Below are 24,740 nucleotides of genomic sequence, written 5' to 3'. Positions count from 1 at the left end.
GCTCACTGCACCATCCCAGCTCAGAACCTGGCTACATGCAAATTAGTCTGTCCCTGGCACAGTGCATCAGGGGAACAGGGCAGACCAAACTATCAAGCCAATTCTTTTACTGGAAAGGAAACAAGCTTCCGGGGACCGTTTTCTGGCATCAAAGTCGGCTTCGGCCCGGCTTGCTTGAATCCTGATGGTGCAGTGAGCAAGGGACTTATGTCTGAGCATACCCTTCCACGCTTATGGTGGACAAAATGATTCAGAAAAGGGGGTGGTGATGGACAGAGTATCTGAAACCGGTCCACGGAAGTCTGTTGGTCACAGTAGAGTTATCATAGTACAGTTGGGTCATCCAGCAAGGAAGTGATCACCAGTTAAAGGGAACCACTGCTTCTGTTGTAGCCAAAGACCAGTAGACCCCTGGTAACTGGTTTCTGGATAGACTTTAACTGGACTTCAAGGAACATCGACCACTGAGGCAAAGGTTGCCCTACCATGTTCATGGGCTGAGGCATAGCCCCAGGAAGGCGCCCATCCCGGGATCAGCATCCACAGCATCCTTCACTATCTTTAGAAACCTGTATTTGGTGGTTAGCCCATACAGCAGGAATTGGACTGGAGTCTGTTTTAACTACGAGGTAACTGTTCAACCAAGCCTCTTTGGCCCCTGTGGCTCGCTACCTGCCAGACTTGGTTCCCCAAAGTGAGCCATAGTAGAAATTTACAAGTCTAAAAAGTTATTTGCAATTTGCAAAGTTAAGCACAGTCCTTTAGAATGATTTATTGTGCTGAGTTAAAAAACTTTGATTTATTATTCCTTTGAAAAACCATAACAACTGAACCCTCAGGTGGATTTTTGTTGTTGTGGTCTCTATTTAAAGATAAAAATTACATACTGTAACGGGCGCGACAGGGAGACGCAGGAGACGAGTTCTAGTTACTGTATTAGTGGTTTTAATTTGTGCAAAAGAAAGTCAGTACAGGTTTTCCTGGGTACAGTCTTTCTAGGTGAGCGGCTTCTTTCCTTCCGGCTCTTTGATATGACCCCTTCCTCTCTTCTCTTTGTTAGAGGCCTTCTCCGCTCTCCGCCTTCCGACTCCGTCTTGCCCTTGGCTCCAACGGTGGAGGGGGGGAAACAATAGAGGTATGTTAGGATCACTGCCGGGATAAGCGACAACCAAACAATCAAGGGGGGTGGGTAGTGAGGGATGCCCGGTGCTCGAAAACACTCTAGTGACCGTGAGGGTTGTGCACACAGTGTTTACTTTATTGCACTAAAAAGGGCTCAGGGAAGTTTACTTGCGTTTCACCTTTCTCCCCACCCAACCCGCTATACGGGAACGCACCTCTGTGAGCCACGCCCCTCCAGGGGAGTGGCTGGGCGGAGCGCGGTGTCGGTGGCCTCCTGGCTTCTGTGTATCTTTGGATCCCGATCCTTCTGCTTCCTCTGCTCTCTCCGGTTGCACCTCCGCTCCGGTCTCGCCTTCAGTGGTGACAGCTTCCGAGCTCGCCTCCGGCGCTTGTCTTGCGTCTCCGTATACCTCCGACTCCCGCGGCGCTCCTCCGAACCCTCGGACTTCTCTCGCGGCAGCAATTTAGTGGTCAGGCATTCTTGCCTACCAACTCTCCAAGGCAGGCTTCTTCAGTTTTTGTGGCCCGCTAGCTGCAATAGGAAGTTCGCTAACTGACTCTTGGAGTCACTTCTTCTGTCTAAAGCTCTGATTACTTTTTCTCAAGCAGGGCACCACAGGCACAGTCCTTTCTCTTCCAGGGGATCCTCATCAATAGTCATAAGCATTAGTGGAAAGGAAACAAGCTTCCGTGGACCGGTTTCAGATACTCTGTCCGTCACCACCCCCTTTTCTGAATCTGGCAGAAAAGAAGGACGGGTCTTTAAAACCACCTTGTCCAGAAGAACAGAAAGGAAAGGAGGTTTGGAAGAAAGAGCCTGGAGCTCACTCACTCTTCTGGCAGAGGTGATAGAAACAAGGAAAGCTGTCTTAAGAGTGCGAAGACGCAAAGGAAAGTTATGAAGGGTCCTTGATCTGAAACAGTGAATCAGAATCATAAAATACATCCTTCTTACTCCAATAACCTGTTTTTTAAACTAAATACAGTCACTTCATGTTTAAATACAAGTTGGTAATGGTCACTGCACTGGGGCCAAAAATGTAATTTATTTTCAATTCTTTAATTATTGCATATGCATTATAAATATACTTTGCGGTGTATAAGTGTTTTTTATAAAGATCTCTGTAATTCTAAATAAATAAATATATTACTCAGTTTGTCTGAATTGAGTATTGATCAATATACTTCTCGGGATACTTCCTTAAAATGTATTAGGTAAATACTGAAATTGAGGAAATTAATTTAGACATTGAGCTTATATTACTCTCTTTTTTCAGGCTCATGATTGAGTCATTGCAATAATTGCAACAATGGTAAACATTTTCTTAAAATGAGTTGCATGAGAGCATTTGTTTCTAGCTAAAAAGTGACCTCATCCTGGCAGGAAGGCATAACTGGGTGTGAGATCAAAAGGCAAGTTTCAAAAGGGAAGCCACCTCTGAAGGGGAAATGGTGGACAATGGTGGACACACAAAAGAGGGGATGCTCTTTTATTCTTGCAGACAGGTTGGGGTCAGGGAAAGATAAGGGAAAGTTGTTGCCAAACCAGTTTCTTGAGGGCATGTAGCCCACAGTTAGCCACACCTCTGGGTTGGGCTAGGGAGTTCCACAAACCAAGAGAAGGGCTCTTCCATGTTGCGAGTGGGCACAATGCTGCATTCTGGGCTAGCTAGATGCCACTCTTCACAGGAAGAGGTCAGTAGACGGGAGGGGCCCTGGAAGCTCATTGGCTATAGTCACCACATCCCCTGAAGGCATAAACTGGGTATAACAGTAGCACCTCCAGGCACCCTGACCTCAGATCACATCTGGACTGAAGACTGAACAGGAGAAGGACTGAACTGCACTTCCCTGGAACCGAACAAGCGAGGGTGCACCAAAGACTGGACTCTGTCTGCGGCTCCTTGGGCTAGCAAAGAAGGATTAGTTACTTACCTGTAATCAAGCAGGGCACCACAGCACAGTCCTTTCTCTTCCAGGGGTATCCTCATCAGTCATAAGCATTAGAATATTCCTGACCATGCGCGGGACCCCGGAAACATTATATTATATGTGCCCCACATGTATATATCCATCTATATATATATATATATATATATATATATATATATATATATATATATATATATATATATATATATATATATATATATATGTATATATATATATATAAGCAATTGCAGCCTAATAAACACCAGAGCTGAATTATGCTGTAAAGAATTTCTATAAACCATGAACAAACATGCATTATAAACATGAGAGAAAACAACAGTTGTGTTTTAGAACTGTTTTAATGCAGCAGTCCATGAGGAGGGGGCGTGTCTGCCCCGAAACGCGTCGGACTTCCTTGTAATCATTCTGGAGGAGAGCTGTGTAGCTGATGGGGCAAAGAAAGACTGGATGGTTGGATGCGCTGTGGGCAGCCCTCCTGAAGCGCTTGGCGCCTTGCTCGTCTATTTTTCTCCGGTCTGCCATGACCGTGGGAGGGGCTCCACCTCGTCATATGCTCAAGACTCTAAAGACGGGGACTGGAGCGAGGAAACCTTTCCTTGCTCATTCAGCACAGCACATCAATTTTAATGATCGTCAGCTTCACAACCCACCTCCGACCTTGAAACCACAGGGTAATGAACCAAGATGACTTATGAATACAATAATGCACAGCCTACTTAAGGTAATACTACCACACTCGCCATACTGACTACAGCTACCAGCATGCTGTGTAGCATGATGTGAAGAGCAACGCCCACTCAGGGCGGCCTGATTTAAATAAATCGCATTTAAATCGTCATGGTGGGTGGAGTGTGCTTATTGCAGCAGTCCATGAGGAGGGGGCGTGTCTGCCCCGAAACGCGTCGGACTTCCTTGTAATCATTCTGGAGGAGAGCTGTGTAGCTGATGGGGCAAAGAAAGACTGGATGGTTGGATGCGCTGTGGGCAGCCCTCCTGAAGCGCTTGCTCATATATATATATATATATATATATATATATATATATATATATATATATATATATATATATATATATATATATATATATATATATATATTACCTACTGGCGTCTCGCCAGTAGGTATATATAGTTAGGATTTTTTCCCTATGGGATTTTTGAAAATTCTATGTCTAATAACTTTGGCGTTTGTGGACGGAATCGGCTGAAATTTTCAGGAAAATGGCACATTTTGTTTCTGAGCAGACCTTGAAAATTTGGGGGGGTTTCGTCAAGGGGGGGCCGAGAAAAAAGGGGGGTCCCAAAACGCGTTTTCCCCATGTTAATTTCCATAGGGCGGTTGGCCTCACTTTTAGCTCGAACGGCTGAATGGATTTGCACGAACCTTGGCAAAATTGTAGGGACTGTTAGCCCGATGTGCCTTTGCTAGGTCTCAATATATGTGCTCCAGTAGTTTTTGAGAAATTAACGTTCAAATCAAGATATATATCTGTAACAGCGCTCCGGGCAGCGATCCGGTCCGCTTACTTTTCGCGAAACGGAACTTTGCGCGCAGAAAGCTGATTGGCTCTCCGGTGTCTGTCAACATTCTAAACAGTCCGGAGCGGCCGCCATCTTATCTCTCGGTAGGATCGAGAGAGAAGAAGAGGTGAAAAACGAAGGGGGAATTTATTGAAAGGGGGCAAGGTATACCCCTCTTGACCCCCTAGGAATGTTGTTGGGGTTATTAAAGGGTCCCGTGGGGAAAATAAAAAAAAAATGATTTTTCACAGTAGAAGCGCTTCACGGGCCGCGAACTGGGCCGCAAACTGGTAGCGAAACGGGAATTCGCCATTTTGTGCTTCGTTTTAATTGTTTAGAGACAAAAATTATCGCCGCACATCGGCCGCAATGCATGAATATCGCTGAAAAGTCAGCGATATCCATTATATTGCTGCGTGACGTCTGTTAACGTTCGATTCGATGGAAATCAGGAAGTGTTGACCACCATTTTGTCACTGCGAGTAAATATTTTGTTATAAATGAATCCTTATTGATAAACATTGTCTGCGCCATCTTGCGTTTTTGTCCAATGCCACAATTTTGTCGTGCACGGCAGCCATTTTAGATGCCTTGACCAGGGCCACTCTCTGCACGCCGCCGATCCTCAGCATGGCTCCCCACCCTCGCAAGCATCTCCCCCACGCACTGGTCACCCCCGCTCTTTCTCTCATGCATGGGCCATATACTTCCCCCCATCTGCGCTGCTCTTCTCTGAGAATCACACCCTGTGCCCGCCCGACACCTCCCTTTCACCCTATTCACTACCGCACCCTCTGACACTCCTCTTCCTCTGTGTCCGATTGTCCAGGCCGGACCTAGGCTATCACCTAGCCCTGCGGATGTAGTTTATGGCCCCAGCTGTAGAGTATCCAGACATGCCAACCCTCCCGATTCAGGCGTGAGACTACTGATTTCAGTGCTAGTCTTTCGCTTCCCGATTCCTGCAAGGAAAAACCCGGGGGCATATTACCAACAACTAGCGATAATTTTTGTCTCTAACTTGTTTAGAGACAAAAATTATCGCCGCACATCGTCGAATTTTATCGCACATAAACCTTGCTATTAGCAAGGTTTATCGCAAATGCGATAAAAAACGGCCGCAATGCATGAATATCGTTGAAAAGTCAGCGATATTCATGCATTATCCAGCAAATGCTCTTAGCCATGTTATCCACTTCCCATTGGATAACATGGCTAAAACTGCTCAGGGCAGGTGTTAGGTTTTGGAGATATTCGCGCTTAGCGCGAATATCTCCAAAAGTTGGTAATAGGAGATAGCGATGGGTAGGGACTGTTTCCAGTCGCTAAAATCTTGGCACGCCCACTTTGCATGTCATTAGTGATAAATATCACTGATATGCAAAGCGGGGCCCAAGATGGTCGCTATCTCCTTTTAGCTGTCACTAACTGGTGTTAGCGACAGCTTGGTAATAGGGAGATAATTTTATCTCTTTTTTTTTTGGCTTTTAAAGCCAAAAAAGCGGAAATAAACCCCCATGATAATATGCCCCACGATTTCTCGGGGGTTTCAGCTGACAGGGCTTGGTATTGTTTTACGTGCTAATTCTTCCAGGAAACGTCAGAGGGTCGATGCAGGGGTTCTAGAAGGGGTGATAAACCATTTAAGCCTCATGAACAAGCGCATGGTCTTTTAAAGATTTGTGAAGTACTCGGGGCGGCGGTGTGTGTGTGCCCTCTTTCAGGAGCGGGCGGGGGGGGCACTGCCAGCAACTTGCCAGGCCAGGCAGTGTTCAACACGTGCATCACCCTTTCTCTGCCTGCTATTGCGCTCCATGCTTCGGAAAGGTAAGAAAAAGAACGTGCATTTGAGTTTGAAATGTCCGATCTTGTAGCAGTACACTTGCAAAGCCCACACATGACAATAACCCGATTCAAGGCCCCATTCACCCGATTTTTTAAACATATATAGCACTCCAACAAAGTTAGATTTTAAAACTTTATTAACTTTTAACTATAATGAACGGAACAAAAACTGTAAAAACATTTAAACATTTTTCACCCAAAAAAGCAACAATGGTCAGAAGCTGTCTTTTGTGCGAATAGTCCCAAGGCAGCACAACGTGCAAAGTTCTGGACGGCACCCAGGTGATGTCGCCTGGGTGCCGCACTGGTTTTGGGATCCTACAATGCTGCTCCGAAAATTGGCGTGGGGCGTCCCGGGTGGTGCGGGGGGAGGCCTCGTCAGTAGCGGTCTGTTGTGCGAATAGTCCCAAGGCAGCAGAACGCGCTGAGATGTTGATGGCACCCAGGTGATGTCCAGTAAACTGCCGCACTGGTTTTGGTATCCTACAATGCTGCTCCGAAAATTTGCGTGCGGCGGCCCGGGGAGGGGGGGGGGCGTGGGGGAGGCGGCGTGAACGGGCCTCCCCAGGTGGCGGCCATCCAGCTGAGTTGCGCCCGCTCTTGCGGCTACAGCGTCTCGCTCACCATGTTGTTGAGTTGCTCCCACTCTTGCAGTGCAGCGATAGGCGCCTGCCACATGACTCTTAAAATGGCGGACGGCTCTTCGGTTTTGGGCCTGGTCCACTGAAATGGCCCTGGGACACCTTGGAACTCGGACGCTTGCCTGCTAGGGCTTGGGCTCCATTCTCGAAAAGCGTCCCCTCAGCCGTGAAGATTCTACAAAAGTCTTGGGGGCCCCCGACTCCCGCAGGCTTCCGGTGGGGAGCGGCTGCCATGATTGCTCGCGGAATGACCACGACGGAGCCACGAGATGGTGGTGCTCTCATGCTGACGCCAGCTTCAGTCTGAATGATCCAGAAACAAGGTGGGGCTTTCATCGTTTGGGAAAAAAAATGTTCTAAACCAATGAAAAGTGTTATTTTTAGGTCATATGACCAAGCCTTCCATCTTTAGGAAACCAAAAGTAAAATGAACCAATGAAAAGTTTTATAAACAAGTCACATGACCTGTTATGCGGCATAGGGCTACAAAAGGCGTAGAAAATCCGTTGGCACGTGAGGCGGCGTCAGTAGCGGACCGATGTGCGAATAGGCCGAAGGCAGCACAACGCGTCGAGATCCGGATGGCACCGAGGTGGTGTCCAGCAAATTGCCGCACTGGTGTGGCCATCCTACAATGCTGCGCCGAAAGACGGCGTGTCCAGCTGAGTTGCGGTCACTCTTGCGGTACAGTGACTCGAACGCGCCGAGATCCGGATGGCACCGAGGTGGTGTCCAGCAAATTGCCGCACTGGTGTGGCCATCCTACAATGCTGCGCCGAAAGACGGCGTGTCCAGCTGAGTTGCGGTCACTCTTGCGGTACAGTGACTCGATCGCGCCGAGATCCGGATGGCACCGAGGTGGTGTCCAGCAAATTGCCGCACTGGTGTGGCCATCCTACAATGCTGCGCCGAAAGACGGCGTGTCCAGCTGAGTTGCGGTCACTCTTGCGGTACAGTGAGTCGAACGCGCCGAGATCCGGATGGCACCGAGGTTGTGTCCAGCAAGTTGCCGCACTGGTGTGGCCATCCTACAATGCTGCGCCGAAAGTCGGCGTGGGGTGCCCCGTTGGCTTATGAGGTGATGTCAGTAGTGGACCGATGTGTGAATAGGTCGGAACCAGCACAAGGCGCCCAGATCCGAATGGCAAGTCCTGGATGTTGAGTGCCATAGTTGAGAGTTCTGAGCAGTGCTTGTAAGACTGTCTGAAGCTTATTTGCACCTGCTGCAGCTTCACTATTGCCCTGGTGTGGCCAAAGGTCGCACATGACATAGGCGGCCGGCTCCCGAGGTCCGGCGGAACTTTTTTCCTTTTCCTTTCTGCTTCTTTTCCTACAATCCGTTTCATCTGAAGACACGACCAGGTCCCTGAATGTGTGCAGGGGGACGCTATTGATTGAATGAAAATGGCGGCTTGACACAAAGCTGACTCAAGCGTTGCTGTTGATGCTATACAGACAAAAATTGGTTTTCAGTTTGTACATTCTTCAGGATTTTTTTTCCATCCAAGTCTGATTGAGAGTTTGTAGAAAAATGGCTTCAGATTTTCCACATACTACTCTTCAACATTCTTCCTAAATGTAAAAATTTGAAACTCACTAGGAGAACGGCTGTTTCTGTTTCCTTTCAAAATGCTGCCAACAATATTTTCTGAATGGAAGACACCATCTTGTAGCATAAAGGGCCGAAAGGGGTTCTGGTCTGGCCGATGGTTGGTGGAGACATTTTGACTATATCTTGGACCTGCCCGGCCTCGCCCAAAATGGCGCCGGTATAAATGGGACTCGTAACTCCTTGCCCGCAAATGTATATCTAGAAAATGTTATTGTAAGTGGCCCTGTCTTATTTTACTTACAAAATGTACGTCCACCGATTCCGCAACTGTTAGACACCTTAGTTCTTGCAACCTAATGGCCCGCTCGTTACGTTCCTCTACAGTGTAAATATCTCCTCATCATATACGATTTCAGTTTGCTCCGTGGCCGGCCCACGTGGTTATAGGCCCGTATTTGTATACTGACATTTTCACAATAAAGGTTTTTAAAACAAAACACGGTAGTAGTATTTACATTGGTAAAGTTTTTACTTTTAGTCACTGTTTTCGAATCAGTAAAAGGCAAGTGAAATAAAGCAGTCCAATTACATGACGGATAAAAGGTATAATATGTAGGAACGCAGTAAAGATAAATGGTCAAGGGCAGTTGTGTTTTCCACTCCTGCAACATAAAGTGATCGATAAGAATCTGATAATCAGGCGTATCGGCGACTAAGACAGCAGGCCGTGTATCTTTTACTCAACGGCTCCGTCATGGAACGAAGAAACGCCCTTTTTCTCGAAAAAGGAATATATTTTACTTGCAGGACAGTTGTACATTTTCCGGGAAAGTACATTAGCCTGGAATATTATAACATATGTTTTAAAAAAAATAATGTTCGAAAACAATAAAAAGCGTAATTTTTAGGTCATATGACCAAGCTTTTCATCATTAAAATAACAAAAGTAAAATGAACCAATGAAAAGTTTTATTAACAAGTCACATGACCTGTTATGCTTACGTTACGCGCTGCGCGCCGCGCCTCGGATCACTTCCGGGTGCGCTAACGCGGCGTGTCATATAACGCATTACGCGACAACGTAGGTCAAGAATATAGTCAAAATGTCTCCACCAACCAGCGTTCGGAACACAACCCCTTTCAGCAGTCCAAAAAGTTCTGTTAAATGACAACAGAGGGGACAGGCAACAAGAACCATCAGTCAAAGAGGGGAGGGCAAGTTCTTCTCTTCCGGGTCATGTTGGGGCGCTACCGGAACTGATCGAATTGGTAGTCTACAGTGTTTCTGGATGTTTCAGACTAAAGCTAGCGTCAGCATGAGAGCACTTCCATCTCGTAGCTCCGTCGTGGCCATTCCACGAGCAGACATGGCAGCCGCTCCCCACCAGAAGCCTGCGGGAGTCGGAGGCCCCCAAGACTTTTGTAGAATCTTCACGGCTGAGGGGACGCTTTCGAGAATGGGACCCAAGCCCTATCAGGGAAGCGTCCGAGTTCAAAGGTGTCCCAGGGCCATTTTAGTGGACCAGGCCCAAAACCGAAGAGCCGGCCGCCATTTTGAGAGTCCTGTGGCAGCCGCCTATCGCTGCACCGCAAGAGCGGGAGCAACTCAACTACATGATGAGCGAGACGCTGTAGTCGCAAGAGCGGGCGGTAAACAGCTGAATGGCGGAAGAGGCACAGTGTAGCAAAAGCGGGCGGAATGGCAACTGAAACGGTAAAGGGGCGCCCCACTACAGCGTGTCTTCAGGTCAAACGGATTGTGGGACAAGGTCCAGAATTGAAGAGTCATCAAAAGGCAAAAAGTTCCGACGGACCCCGGGTGCCGGCCGCCTATGTCGGGGGCGATCTCAGGCTACACCAGTGCTATAAGACTTGGGGAGGGTGTCGGAGCCAAGCGTCTTCTCCGAGTCCATGGCCATCACACCGCCCCTCAGGGGCCTCCGTCAAGCTGTTTAGGAAGGTAACATATCACATTGTTTTCAAATGCAGTCAGGTCCACAAACGACACTCACTTACTTTGAGAATAGTGAAGCTGCAGTAGGTGGAAATAAGCTTCAGACAGTGTTACAAGCGCTGCTCAGAACTCTGAACTATGGCACCCAACATCCAGAACTTATGCCATTTGAGAATGGCAGTGACATTGAAGCAACTCAGGGACCAAAACCATTAATGTACTTTCACGTATGAAAATCTTACTTGGGGAGGGGGCAGGAGCGAAGCGCCCCCTCCCAGTCCGCGCCACCACACCGTATGTTGAAAATCTGAAGCCATCGTTCTACAAAGTCAACCAACCTTGGATTGAAAAATCTAGAAAAATGTACAAACTGAAAACCAGTTTTGGTCTGCATAGCATCAGTAGCAACGCTTGCTATCAGAGTGCATGAGTTTCATACTCGATCGATTGAGCTAGCCGGATCGGGCAATAAAAAGTATAAAACAGTTATGTAAATAGTTATTTAATAAAATGTTTTACCCTGTTTCTTTGCTGGTGTGTTGTCTATATTTTTAATATTTGCATAGGGTTTGTCGTTATTTTGGGCGGGGTGGGTGACGGAGTCGAGCTGTCTTGCAGCCCTCATGGTGTGGAGCTCAGTTCATCTCACTATTTTCGTATTTCTCATGAAGGGTTGTTCCTAATATTTCTATTTTAGCGAGGTCAAAAAGAGATCCAATTAGTGGCCTACTGATTTTGCTCGATTACTTTTATTTTTTTACACGATTTTTCACTATCTGCAAAGACTAAACAGAGTATTGCGACTTTGTGCTTGTTTGTAAATAGAGAATGATCCAAAGAGAACCAATTCTAAAACAGTAAATGCTTGGATAACAATCAATCAAATGGAGAGACAAGCAGGCACGACGGATTACAACGGGGGCAAAGGCCTGCGTTAACTACCGTTCACTATCTGCAAAGAGAGAGTACTACTAAGAGAAAAGAGGGGGGGGGGGTGCAGCGTTCAAAGCACATCAGCGTGCATAAATACGAAAATGTTTTTATCTATCACGTACTTGACATTTTAAAGCTTTTCATATTTGCTATTAAAAAACCAATGAAATTCACAGAAAAAAACATAGGTTATAGTGGATATATAGTTAGGAATTTGCATTTACAAAACCTTGAAAATTCAATGAAAAAACCATTGGTTTTAGGCCATATATAGTTAGGGATTTGCATTTACAAAACCTTATTTTACTCACACAAAACCATTGAAATTTCATAAATAGTTAGTTCCACTAACTATATATCGCGCACCCGCAATCCACTGCTGATGATGTCACATATTACATCATTCATGACATGGTTAGTGACATCACTGATGACATCACTGATGACATCTCAAATGACATCACTGATGACATCACTGATGACATCTCAAATGACATCACTGATAAAATCACTGATAACATCTCATTTGACATGACTGATCACATCACTGATGACATCATTCATGTGATAATACCATGAACCTCTTCAGACTCTAATATAACCTTAGATACAATCAGTGTAAACAGACAGTCACAGACTGTCACTCATCCATGGAGTTACTCACACACCTAGTCAGTTATGCAAAAAATCAATCACACCTCCATTTTCTCAACTATACAGTTATACACACCTTACTTATTCAAATATATACTAACACATATTTACTTTACTCTCTTATACAATCCCTGATACATGTTCACAATGATCCATACAGCCACTCACACATTCACTGGCTCTTATGCACAGTTATTTATAGATGTCAACTCTCACATGTACTGTGTTTTACATATGTACTTACTTTGACATGTAGCACTGAGATATCCATTCACTCACTAATACACTCATGCACACAGTCAACCGCCCATACAGCTGTTTCCACATGCACTTTTGAACCCATACATATAGTGAAACAACTACTCACACATCTATGTACAGAGTCACACACCTCCCAGCCACCCATACACACACACTCAGTTTCCCATACAAATACTTGGACAACCAATGAATAACCCATACAGTTACTCATATAGCTACTGATCAACATATGCAGCAGTTTGTAGAACAACAGATATAATGATGCACAAATTAAAACAGTTTAGTCAGTAACCCATGCACTCAGTGAGACACATTTAATCACTCACTCATACAGTCAGTCATGCACCTACTAAATCCTTCATCCAGACACTTATACATCCACTCATTCTTCAATATGTAAGACATATTTTAACTTTACAGAAACATACAGTCACTGGATGTTGTCATCAGTGATGTCATCAGTGATGTCATTTGAGATGTCATCAGTGATGTCATCAGTGATGTCACTAACCATGTCATGAATGATGTAATATGTGACATCATCAGCAGTGGATTGCGGGTGCGCGATATATAGTTAGTGGAACTAACTATTTATGAAATTTCAATGGTTTTGTGTGAGTAAAATAAGGTTTTGTAAATGCAAATCCCTAACTATATATGGCCTAAAACCAATGGTTTTTTCATTGAATTTTCAAGGTTTTGTAAATGCAAATTCCTAACTATATATCCACTATAACCTATGGTTTTTTCAGTTAATATATATATATATATATATATATATATATATATATATATATATAAGCAATTGCAGCCTAATAAACACCAGAGCTGAATTATGCTGTAAAGAATTTCCATAAACCATGAACAAACATGCATTATAAATATGAGAGAAAACAACAGTTGTGTTTTAGAACTGTTTTAATGTTCAGAAAGCAGTGGAAATTCTCATGAAACACTGAAAGCATAGGAAGCTCCCAGGCTGCATTGCAAAACTACGGTCTAAAAAGACTGAAAAGCTAACCTGCATCAACATGCAGTAAACTGACACTGTGCCTTTAAGGCACCCATGACCCCCAGCTTCCCATCATGCCTCAGGGGTGACAGTTAGGTCAGTTGCTCTTTGCGGAGACTGAAAAAAAACCATAAAACATTTAGGTTAACCATATCTCCAACTTAAAATAATCCTTTGCCCGGGGAGGCGGGAGGGTTGCTCATTACTTTGATGAGGATACCCCTGGAAGAGAACTAGGATTACAGGTAAGTAACTAATCTTTCTCTTCCAGGGGATCTTCATCAATAGTCATAAGCATTAGAATAGAATAGCGAGCCTCCCCTCATCTCCCTGCGGGCAAAGGAGTAATGATAAACAGTAATATCAAAGCTAAGCCTAGAATAAAACTAAGCTTGTACAGGCCGCAGGCTACCCAAATAGATTCCTCAAAGAGGCTTGTCCTACTTGAGTATCAGCCCTCGAATCAGATTCAAGACAGTAATGCCTTGTAAAGGTATGAACTGATCTCCAGGTTGCAGCCTTGCAAATCTCAGACATAAGGACATCGTGTAAGAAAGCTACTGTGGCCACTTTCCCCCTAGTAGAGTGTGCTTTAGGTGACAACAGTAATGGCTTGCCCGCCAGCTGATAAGCCAACTTAATACAGGAAACAATCCATCTGGAAATGGATCTCTTGGCAGCTGGAAAGCCTGTTCTCATTGAACCATAGTTGACAAAGAGCGGATCCGTCTTCCTAATACTTTTGGTATTTTCCAAATAAAACTTAAGCACTCTCTTAAGACCCCGAGGTTCATAATGCACTTAAGAGTATATGGTATAGCGTTATCATGGAACAGCTATTATGACTTGGTTCCGCAAGCTGCAAACAGGCTCAGCTCATGCCAGAGCACCATCTCACATAATTCCAAGCACTCTGCCTTCAGGATTGATAAGGCCTGCCATAGGAGTGACTGATAGGAATATATGTGTCCATTTTAGGGTTAGATATAGAGATACTATATCTAAAGCAAAGGGTGATTACACCACCTTGCCCCAGCTGTCGTGCAGCCAGTTGTGTCAGATTTGGATGGCCAGCCAGGGGTGGCATAATACATGATGCAGCCCCTGGTAGGCCCTGGGTACACCTATGCCCTGGATACCTAAGGTATACTGCACAGGGACTGATAAGGTGGCCCAGTACCAATTGGTAAATGCACCTAAGGTACATGCTTGTCAATTTAGAGAGAGAACAGCTAGGCTGTGGGTCTGATTAGCAGGCCCACAGCCAGGGAAAGTCGTAAACCAGTGAAGCAAAAAGCAAAAATCGGGGGTGACCATAGGATTGCAGACCCTACTCTCCTACAGAGATATTTACACGTAAGGTCTCACAACCAAACCATAAAATAGACCGTTTTCTTCACAATCATCAAATCTCGAATGAGTCCGCGCTGTTGCATCCACTTGCTACCTCACCCTCAAACTTCACAAGAAACTATTAAGATGGCTATTGCTCTGCACCCGAAGATTTGTCGTGATAACCAGCAGACTGGACTACAGAAATGCCCTCTACATCGGCATCACCTCTCAAATCATTAAGAGACTCCCAGTCATACAGAACTCAGAAGCTTGGATAGATAGATAGAGATACCCCCTGAAAATCAACCAGCCCTGATGTGGATCCTGAATGGCCGCCTGCCATTTGCCACCACCAGACATGTTTCTGGACCCCTTAGTAGAGAGCCTCCGCTCTCTGGGTCCAGAATCAAAGCCCATCCTGTCCAGAGGTGTCATGCATCCTCCCTCAGGATGGGCTGGGTCCACGAAAGGGGAAGCTTCAAAGGCCTGCCGCCTTTGGAAACTGTCCCTGCCTTTTGCAGCCCCCAGCAACTGGCTCCCACTGGTTCTGGCCCCCACTTTGGGTGGGAGAATCGTCAGGAAAACCGAGCTAGGAAGAAAGGTGTGCTCACCGTTGCCAATCCACCCCTCAGGTGGGGGTGGCGAGGTGAAGCACACATCTCAGTCTCCTCCAGCTTGAAGAAGGGGGGGCTCAGCCAATTAGGGAGAGGCTCATGCCCCCTCCAACTGGAGGGTGGCATAATAGTGGATGTACCGACCACAAGGAAAGGACCCATTAGTCCCGGCCTGCACACCCCTTTAATGCCCCCTAAATTTAGTATTTTGGGAAAACCCTAAACCTTGCCTCCTCAGATTCGAGGAAGAAAGAAGAAGGCCTGAAGATAAGTGCTGACCCAGGAAGAAAAAGAGGACACCTACTGCTTTGGCCTCTTCGACGAAGAGGCTTGGACCACCAAGCTCTCGGGGGCAGGGTGTGGGTGAGGAAAACTGGGTCGCCCAAAGCCAGGCGGTGGGAAATCGTCTGTTCCACAGGAGCCCCTGTGCTGGGCTTGGACCAGGTGCCCAGAAATACGTCAGTGAGGCCTTCGTTGAATGGCAAAAGGGGTTCAGAGGAGGTTGCCGCTGGTTTAAGCACCTCTGTCAGGAGATTAGTCCTAACTGCCACTGAAAGGAGCTCCAGGCCCTGGGCTTCAGCTGCCCTTTGCACCACCACAGTGTAAGACGCTCCCTCCTCAATAGCCATGATAGGGGTAGAAAGTATGCCAAGGTCTGGGGAAGTATTGAGACCACTGGTGTCACCCAGGTCCTCTCTCCAGTCCAACACTTCCAGCTGGTCTGCTAAAGGGCCCAGCAACCCTTCCTAATCCTCATCACCACCTTTTGAATGATAGGGACCACCAGGGATGAACAGGGGAACAAAAGTACACTCCGGCGTCAGATTCAATGTCGCCGATGACGATCCGGCTCTGGCACGACCGACATCAGGGGCGTTGTCACCAGGATCAAGGTCGACCGACGATATGGATCCAGGCCTTGATCCTTGGGGGTCCACAGGTGCCGGAGCAGCCGGCATCAAAGGCCCAGGACCCCAAACTGGCTCAGCTGGCCCAGATGCACGGCAGCGGAGTCGGGCTGCACAAAGATGGAGGGGAGGTCTTCGTAAAATGCACAAAACTGTGCAGGGGACACTCTGGTTCCCAGAAACGGAGGGAGGAACGGGTTGTCAAATAAAGAGGCACCGAAGACTGTGCCTTTGAGCAACAACGCTTCGGGTCCTGTGTCGCGTCAGCCTACCGATGGGGAGAAGGTGAAGAGTACCGGGGCTTCTTTGCCTTCTTCTTGTGCCTTGACTTACCCAAAGACTTGGAGGACTTTGAGTGCAACGAGGTGTGAGGGCTCCGTGACCGGTCTTGAGACCTTCCTCTCGAGCGAGACCGGGACTGACGCAGAGCCAACTGCTGGGCCACCAAGACACCCACAACTACTTTAGATTCATGGCCCGGCAGTCATTTATTTATTTATTCTGGAATTTTATATAGCGCTGGCCAGACCAGAGGGTATCTAAACGCTTTACAACAGTTAAAATGAGAGAATCACAAAATAAGACAAATATGCCCATGATGGTTGGTAAGTTCCAGCGTGGATGCAGCATTGAGGTATGGAAGTCCAGCGAGGGCTCGCAGTGCGTACATAGTCTAGGGCGGAACCATGATAGGGTACACAGTGAGGAGGTAGAGTCGGTGAAAAAGTGTCAAGATGCTGCGGATTGTATGGGTGTCTGCTTCAGCGAAGGTTAACTTCTCGGGAATGCACGGTTGAGGAAGAGGTCTTTTAGGAGTCTTGATTTTACAAAGGGCGGGATAGTCCTAATGTTTGCTGGGATAGAGTTCCATATTTTGGGTGCGCTTCTAGCGAAGGATGGAGCAGCAGTTTTTTGCTTGTGGGTATTCATGGGGATGAGCAGTAGGGTGTTGGAGCTCCTGAGGTTCCTTGACTGGTCAGCTTTCTTGAGTTTGGAGGCCAGGTATTCCGGGTTGTGGAGAGCTTTGTGCGCGAGGCAGGCGGTTCTGAAGCTGGTACGCATCTTTATTGGGAGCCATTTAAGTTCTTTGAGTGCAGGTGCAATGTCATCAAATTTCCTGATTCCAGTGACCATTCTGGTTGCTGCATTGAGAGTAGTTTTGAGGGGGGGGGGGCAAGGTGGGATTTGGCTGTACCGGTTAGGATATCGTTTCAATAGTCGAGTCAGGATATCACCAGGGATTGGGTGGCTTGCTTGAGGGCCTTGGGAGGGATGAGGGGTTTTATTTTGTTCAGGAGCTTCAGATTTAGGAAGGCACTCTTCGCGGCGTTCTTGATGTGTTTGGTCATGTCAAGTTTGGGGTCTAGGGTGATCCTAGTGATTTTACGGAGTTTGCTAGGGTGAGATTACCCTTGAGAGCGTTGATTGCTTTAAGCTATTCGATGATTTGGGGGTTCTCGTCTTTGTTGGAAAAGAGGAGGTTTTCGTTTTTTTCATGGTTTACGGATAGCCAGTGTTGGACTTCTTGGAGAGTGTTATTGAGTTTCGGAATGTCTTCGATAGAGGATGTTTACAGATAGATCTGCGTATCGTCTGCATATAGGTGGAAGGAGATGTTGGCTTTTTTGATTAGGGAAGTGAGGGGTTCCATATATATGTTGAACAGTTGAGGGGAGAGCACTGATCCTTGAGGAACGCCTCTGCTGACAGGGTGCTGGTCAAATGTGAATGAGTTGATTTTTATCCTCTGGGTGTGGTTGTGTAAGAAGGAGGAGAACCATTGCATGACCACTTCATCTGCACCTACCCTATCCTGAAGAGCCTTGATGAGTAGATTGTGGTCCACCGTGTTAAAGGCTGCTGATAAGTCCAGGAGGGTCAGTAGGCAGTATTGGTCAGTGTCAAGAGACATGTGAATGTCATCCACAATGTTCAGGATAGCGGTCTTGGTGCTACATCCTTTTCTGAAGCCCGATTGGTGGTGATGAATGAGGTTGATGCTGTCCATGTGTTGAGTCGGTTGTAGAAAAACGCACTTTGAGGATTTTGGCAAGCAGGTGGAGATTGGAAACGGGTCTGAAGTTATTCAGATCATTGGTGTCAAGGCCTGGTTTCTTTACTAGAGGTGTAACTTGGCGACTTTGAGGCAGTCAGATATGACTTCGGTATTGAAGGAGCTGTTTATGATCTTGCACCAGAATGGAGCTAGGGAGAGTTTCAGCTTTTTTGTCAATTGGGTGGGTAACAGATCTAGTGCGTGAGACGCGGGCTTGGAAGAGGAGATCAGCTTCAGGATCTATGTTTCGGAAACGGGGTTGAAGGAATTCCAGGCTTTTTTTGGGTGCTTGTGTGCATTGGATTCGTTTTCAGAAGGTGGGTTTGCGTTGGAGTTGTTGTCTAGTGAGAGCTCAACCTTGGTGATTTTGTCATTAAAGAAGTTGGCAAAGTTGTCACATAGGTCCTTGGAGTCCTGGTCGGGGGCCGCCGAGGGCTTGGATGTTTGTTGTCTGATGATGTTGAATAGTTCTTTGGGTTGGTTTTTCACGTTGTCTAGGGCAGTGGCAAAGAAGGTGTTTTTTTCGTTGTTGATTAGTTTTTTGTATTACCTTCGGGTTGTTTTGAGCTGTTCGAGGAGGGTGGAAGACTAATTGTTCCTCCATTGTCGTTCTGCAGCTGTCTACTTTAAGCGTTGATGTCAGAGTTGAACCAGGACCTAGATGGAATATTCCTGTTTTTTTTTAGCTTCAGAGGTGCTAATTGGTCTAGGAAGGAACTCCTAGTAGAGTTATAGTGAGTGTTGAGTTCTGTTGTGGGGAGATCATCAGTGGGGGTAAGTAGGAGTGAGCTTACCCTTTCTTCAAGTTCGGCCATGGAGATCTGCGAAAAATTTCTCATCCATTTGGGGGGCTTGGGAGGGGGGTTGATGAGAGATAGGTTGGGGGATGTAGAAGAGGATGAGGTGGTGGTCATACCAGTCCACGCGTAGGAAGTGATTGATAGTGATGAGTCATAACCATTGTCTGCCATTGCAGAACCTGTGTGCAGTCTGGGACTGCCATGTTGACTGGGCAAGTGCACCCACTTGCCAGTCCCTAAACCTTCCCTTTTCTACATATTAGACACCCCTAAAGTAGGCCCAAGGGCAGGGAGCATTGTAGGTAAAAGGTAGGACATGCCCCGGTGTGTGTAGCATGTCCTAATAGTGAATTACAGCCATTTTCGTGTTTCACTATTGCAAGGCTACCTGTTCCCCATAGGCCAGAATGGGCAGTTTGATTATTACATTTTATAATCCTAACTTACTCAGGGAACTAGGTAGAAATTCGAGTTTAGTATGCCTGAACTCAGAATGATAAAATACATCTTTTAGTGAAGTTGGTTTTAACATTCTGTGTTTGAAAATACCACTTTTAGAAATTAGGTATTTTCTTGCCATAACTATCCAAGCCTGCCTCTGCTAGGTTGTGTATTCCTTGTCTGAAGTTTGAGTGACAGGGGCTGGGGATTCCAGGAGACAGGGTGAGTCAGCACAGGGCTGAATAGAGAGATCTGCATGTAGATGGGTGTGACCTGAATAGAGCTGTGCCTTCCCTCCACTATGCTGGCTGCACCTCCTGTGGTGCGTCTGATGTCCCTGACCTACACTGTGAAAGGAAAGATGAAGACTCGTCAACAAAGTGTTGCAGGACTGACCAGAACAGGTTTGGACTACGCAAAGACCTCTCTGCCTTCAGAGAACAAAGAGAAAATTAGTATAAAAGAGGGTACCCAGACCCCAGAACTTTAGATCACTTTTGGGAAACAAGAAGAAACCTTTGCTGAGGAGAGAAACCAGAGGAACTGAGGAAGAGACTATCCCTAAGTGGAGTACTGTCTGTGGGATGGACCTGCAGTGGTTGCCTGACTGCCAAAGGAAGAGGAAAGGACTTTGTGCTACTTTCATTCGACTTGTGAAGGATCTCACCGGCGGAGATCCTTCTCCCACCTTGCCGTCAAGACATGGAACACCCTCCCACTGAGCCTACGACAGACCCAGGACCTGCTGACCTTAAGGAGGATACTCAAGACCTGGCTGTTCGATCAGTAGCGGTCCCACCCCCAGCACCTTGAGACCCTCACGGGTATGTAGTGCGCTTTACAAATAATTTATTGATTGATCTCCACAGGCTTGAGATAGAGCTTGCCTCCTGCTGAAGTCTCAGGGACAACAGACTTCACCCACCAGCTCCCCAAGAGTTTTTTGGAAGTTCCTGCAGTTGTGTTGGGCTTTCTGAGGGACTGCGTGTTGCAAGGAGCTGGAAGTGCGACTCATGAAGTAGAAGCGTGTGCCGCCGCAGCTGTCGCACCACTGGAGAAGGGGATCGCCGCTGCTGCTTCGCAGAAGCGCCTCACATCGCCAGAGAAGAATGTCCCCGTCGCATCAGACGCCATCGCATCATCGGGAAGCGTGTCGCCGCCACTGCCATCCCATCACTGAAGAAGGGTGTTGCCGCTGCAGCTGTCGCATTGCATCGCCGAAGTGTTTCCCATCACTGGAGAAGAGTGTCGCAGTCACATCACCGGAAGCGTGTCGCAGGGCCTGTCGCGGCTCAAAAGAATCGTTGAGTTGCCGCACAGCCGTGAGGCGTGCACACATCGCGTTGCATCAAGGAGAATATGCAATTTTTGTTTCATTGCACCGGATCTTCATCGCATCACGGTGCTGCTGGTCGCATCGCCACGGAAGCGCAGAGAAGAACCGACGCATCCCCTATGCATCAGTGTGTGTAAGGAACTGACGCATTACCTTCCCTGCAACACTTTTGTTGTATAGCGTTTCGCATCCAAAGGTACATTGAACTCAAAGTGTCGCATTATACATCTAACAAGAACTAAGCTATTTCTACCATTTTTAAAGTACAGTATTGTGGATTTTTGTTGTTTGTGGTCCTGTGTTGTCTATATAAAAATACTTATTTTTATACTACAACTTGTGTGGTGTCCATCTGTAGTGTTGTCACTGAGTTACTGTATGTGTTCACAAATGCTTTACACACCGCCTATGAGATAAGCCTGTCTGCTCGTGCCACGCTACCAAGGGGGTGAGCAGGGGAGTACCTCCTTACCCTGACCAGACGCAAAGGTCCCTATTTGGTCAAAGGTACCTACCTCTGCCAAATAGAGACCTTCAAATCTAACACTGAGGTGCTGTGGTGGGTGGTTCCACACTCCTCCAACCTGATTCTTCTGGAAATAGCAGAGGGGGCCAGAAGTACCAGATCTCAGAAGGCCTTCCTAGGTATGGCCTTTCTGGTTGCAAAGTGCGACATTGCGGCAAAGTGGCTGAATGCCGCCCCTCCAACCATTGCAATATGGTGTTGTGGGGTTGATTGGGGTGCCCAGGAGACAATGGTGTTTGATGCGAGGGGTTTCCCCCAAAAGTATAGGCATGTGTGGACAAAACAGTTGCACCTTCGACTAGCTGCATCTCAACTGCTGCATGGGTGGACTCAAATAACTGTCTTTGTATATGTCCTGGCTCGCTTCCTGTACAGCTTAAGTGGTCAGTGAAAAAGATTCACAGTTAAAAGATGAGAAGTGCTCGACAGGAATGCAATGGAGGTTGGTCCTGATGTACGATTTATGGGCTTTGAAGCCTGAACTGACAAGATGCCCATTGCATGGGGGTCTGGAATGGACTTTGTGCAAGGACTTTGGGACCAACAGTGATTAGACATAGTTATGATAATCCACATGATCTCCGTTTTCTCCTTCCCTCTTTTCCCCACACTTCTTTCTCTCTTAGGCGAAGCACAGTAATTGGGGGTTTCCGTCAAACATTGGTCATCCTTTATCATGGTATGCTGCTGAATGTCATAATGTGCGTTGATATGAATAGGAGCTCGAAGTTCTGATGTTATTCTTTATGTGATATGCTCAATAGACAGGATTTAAATCATACAAATTGATGACCAGTCATATGTTTTAGAAAAAAATATGCATTTCATGATTTAAAATGTCTTTTCACAGGAAGCAACACATTGCCTTTGTGATAAATACCTTCTCAATGCATCTTCGTAACGTATTAACATTCCTGACCCACCAACCTATGCCCATAGCCCTTAGTTCTGGCCATTGAGGATCCCCTCTTTGAATAGCAGGCATCATGTTTATCAGTTCTTCTTCTGCCTCAGAGTGAAAGGCCCATGCAAAATGACATGTAGACAACCCTAAATGATAAAAAAACATTTGTTCACAGATCAACATTTTGTTCACGTATTCAAACAACATTAAGGAAAAGCATATTTATTTAACAAACAAACCACAGCATCATCGGAAAAAAAGCCATAACTACCAGTTCCACTGTTGAACATAAGTCATCACAAATATCAAACCAAAATAAACAAAGCCAATCAGATTGCACTTATGGCAATAATAAATGGTTCAATTTACCATAATTGTTGTTAAAACATACACTAATGTAGGCTGATGTGGTAGATGCAGATTGGTTTCTTGCTTTTCTAGAACTACCACAAAACTATTGACAAAATAGTTCACTCAGGCTTTTCCTGCAGGTCTGCAAACTGTCCACTTGGCCCAAACCCTTACCACCAGGTATTACCTTGTTGGAATTGCTCAGGATAATCACTGCACAAAGTATAATAGCGAGCATACAATATGCATATTTTCATACATTATTCCCCATTACTTTACAACTAACTGTAAATATGGTACTAAAAATACAAACACAAGCCTGGAGTAAATGTTATTTGCACAGTGTTCATGTATATGCACATTTATTGGAAAGGCACCATCACAAACGCTTGATCATTGTAGTGTGTGCGGCTTTAGACGAGAATAATTTAAAACAGAGTTCTACAATGCCGTTCAGCAAAAATTTCACATGTCTGGTCTAGTCAGAATTAAACAATAATTGTACCAATTAATTTTAAGGGGTTTTATAACATTTGGTTATCCCCTCTCTCATGTATATGCACATTTATTGGAAAGGCACCATCAGAAATGCTTGATCATTGTAGTGTGTGGGGATTTAGACAAGAATAATTAAAAACAGAGTTCTACAATGTCATTCAGCAAAGATTTCACGTCTGGTCCTAGTCAGAATTAAACACTAATCTTACCAATTTATGTTAAAGGGTTTTATAAAATTTGGTTATCCCCGCTCTCACCTCAGTAAGTATATATGCATGTGTGTGTATGTATTTATATGTGTGTGTATGTATTTGTGTGTGTATATACACACACACACACACATATTTAACTTACTTATAGTTAGGAGCTAGTTGCCATAGGAAGGGCGTGTTTTGATTTGTCAATAACTTTGGCGGCGTTAGACATATCGTTATGAAGTTTTAAAAACTAGTTTGACACTCACTTCAGGTGCTGTCTTGGAAGTTTCGTGGTGATTCGTCAAGCGGGGGCTAGAAAAACTGGGGGCCCAAAACACTTTTTCCCCATGTCAATTTCCATACAAACTTTACACATAGCTACAGCCCGAACTGCTGAAAAAAAATATACCAGATTTGGCAAAAAGGTAGATATTGGTCCAGGGACACCTGTATGTAAGTATGTGTGTGTGTATGTATATATGTATATTCACTGAACAAACCATAGGTTATAGACTATATATAGTTAGGAATTAGCATTTACAAAACCTTGAAAATTCACTGAAAAAAACCATTGGTTTTAGACCATATATAGTTAGGGATTAGCATTTACAAAATCTTAATTTACTCGCACAAAACCATTGAAATTCGCATATATAGTTAGTTGCACTAACTATATATCGCGCACCCACAATCCACTGCTGATGATGTCACATATTACATCATTCATGACATGGTCAGTGACATCACTGATGACATCACTGATGACATCTCAAATGACATCACTGATGACATCTCATTTGACATTACTGATCACATCACTGATGATATCATTCATGTGATAATACGATGAACCTCTTCAGACTCTAATATAACCTTAGATACAATCAGTGTAAACAGACACTCACAGACTGTCACTCATCCATGGAGTTACTCACACACCTAGTCAGTCATGCAAAGAATCAATCACACCTCCATTTCCTCAACTGTACAGTTATACACACCTTACTTATTCAAACATATACTAACACATATTTACTCTCTTATACAATCCCTGTACAAGTTCACAATGATCCATACAGCCACTCACACATTCACTGGCTCTTATGCACAGTTATTTATATATGTCAACTCTCACATGTACTGTGTTTTACATATGTACTTACTTTGACATGTAGCACTGAGAAATCCATTCAATCACCAATACACTCATGCAGACAGTCAACCGCCCATACAGCTGTTTCCACATGCACTTTTGAACCCATACATATAGGGAATCAACTACTCACACATCTATGCACAGAGTCACACACCTCCCAGCCACCCACACA

The 24,740-nt window shown here is 45.6% G+C and overlaps 1 protein-coding gene across 2 annotated transcripts in view; it reads right to left on the bottom strand.

The window, feature by feature from the left end:
* Window positions 1–24,740, bottom strand: part of DMXL2 (Dmx like 2) — a 2,078,996-nt gene that overhangs the window by 1,239,286 nt on the left and 814,970 nt on the right. For both annotated transcript variants that reach the window (XM_086958287.1, XM_086958289.1), the window contains exon 20: window positions 22,343–22,512. In XM_086958287.1, coding sequence (XP_086814413.1) covers window positions 22,343–22,512 — 170 coding nt within the window. The remainder of the gene's footprint in view (window positions 1–22,342; window positions 22,513–24,740) is intronic.

This window comes from Lissotriton vulgaris, chromosome 2_1 (genome assembly GCF_964263255.1).
Source record: "Lissotriton vulgaris chromosome 2_1, aLisVul1.2, whole genome shotgun sequence".
In the NCBI taxonomy this organism is placed as follows: Eukaryota; Metazoa; Chordata; class Amphibia; order Caudata; family Salamandridae; genus Lissotriton; species Lissotriton vulgaris.
This window is presented reverse-complemented; position numbering and strand designations above follow the sequence as displayed.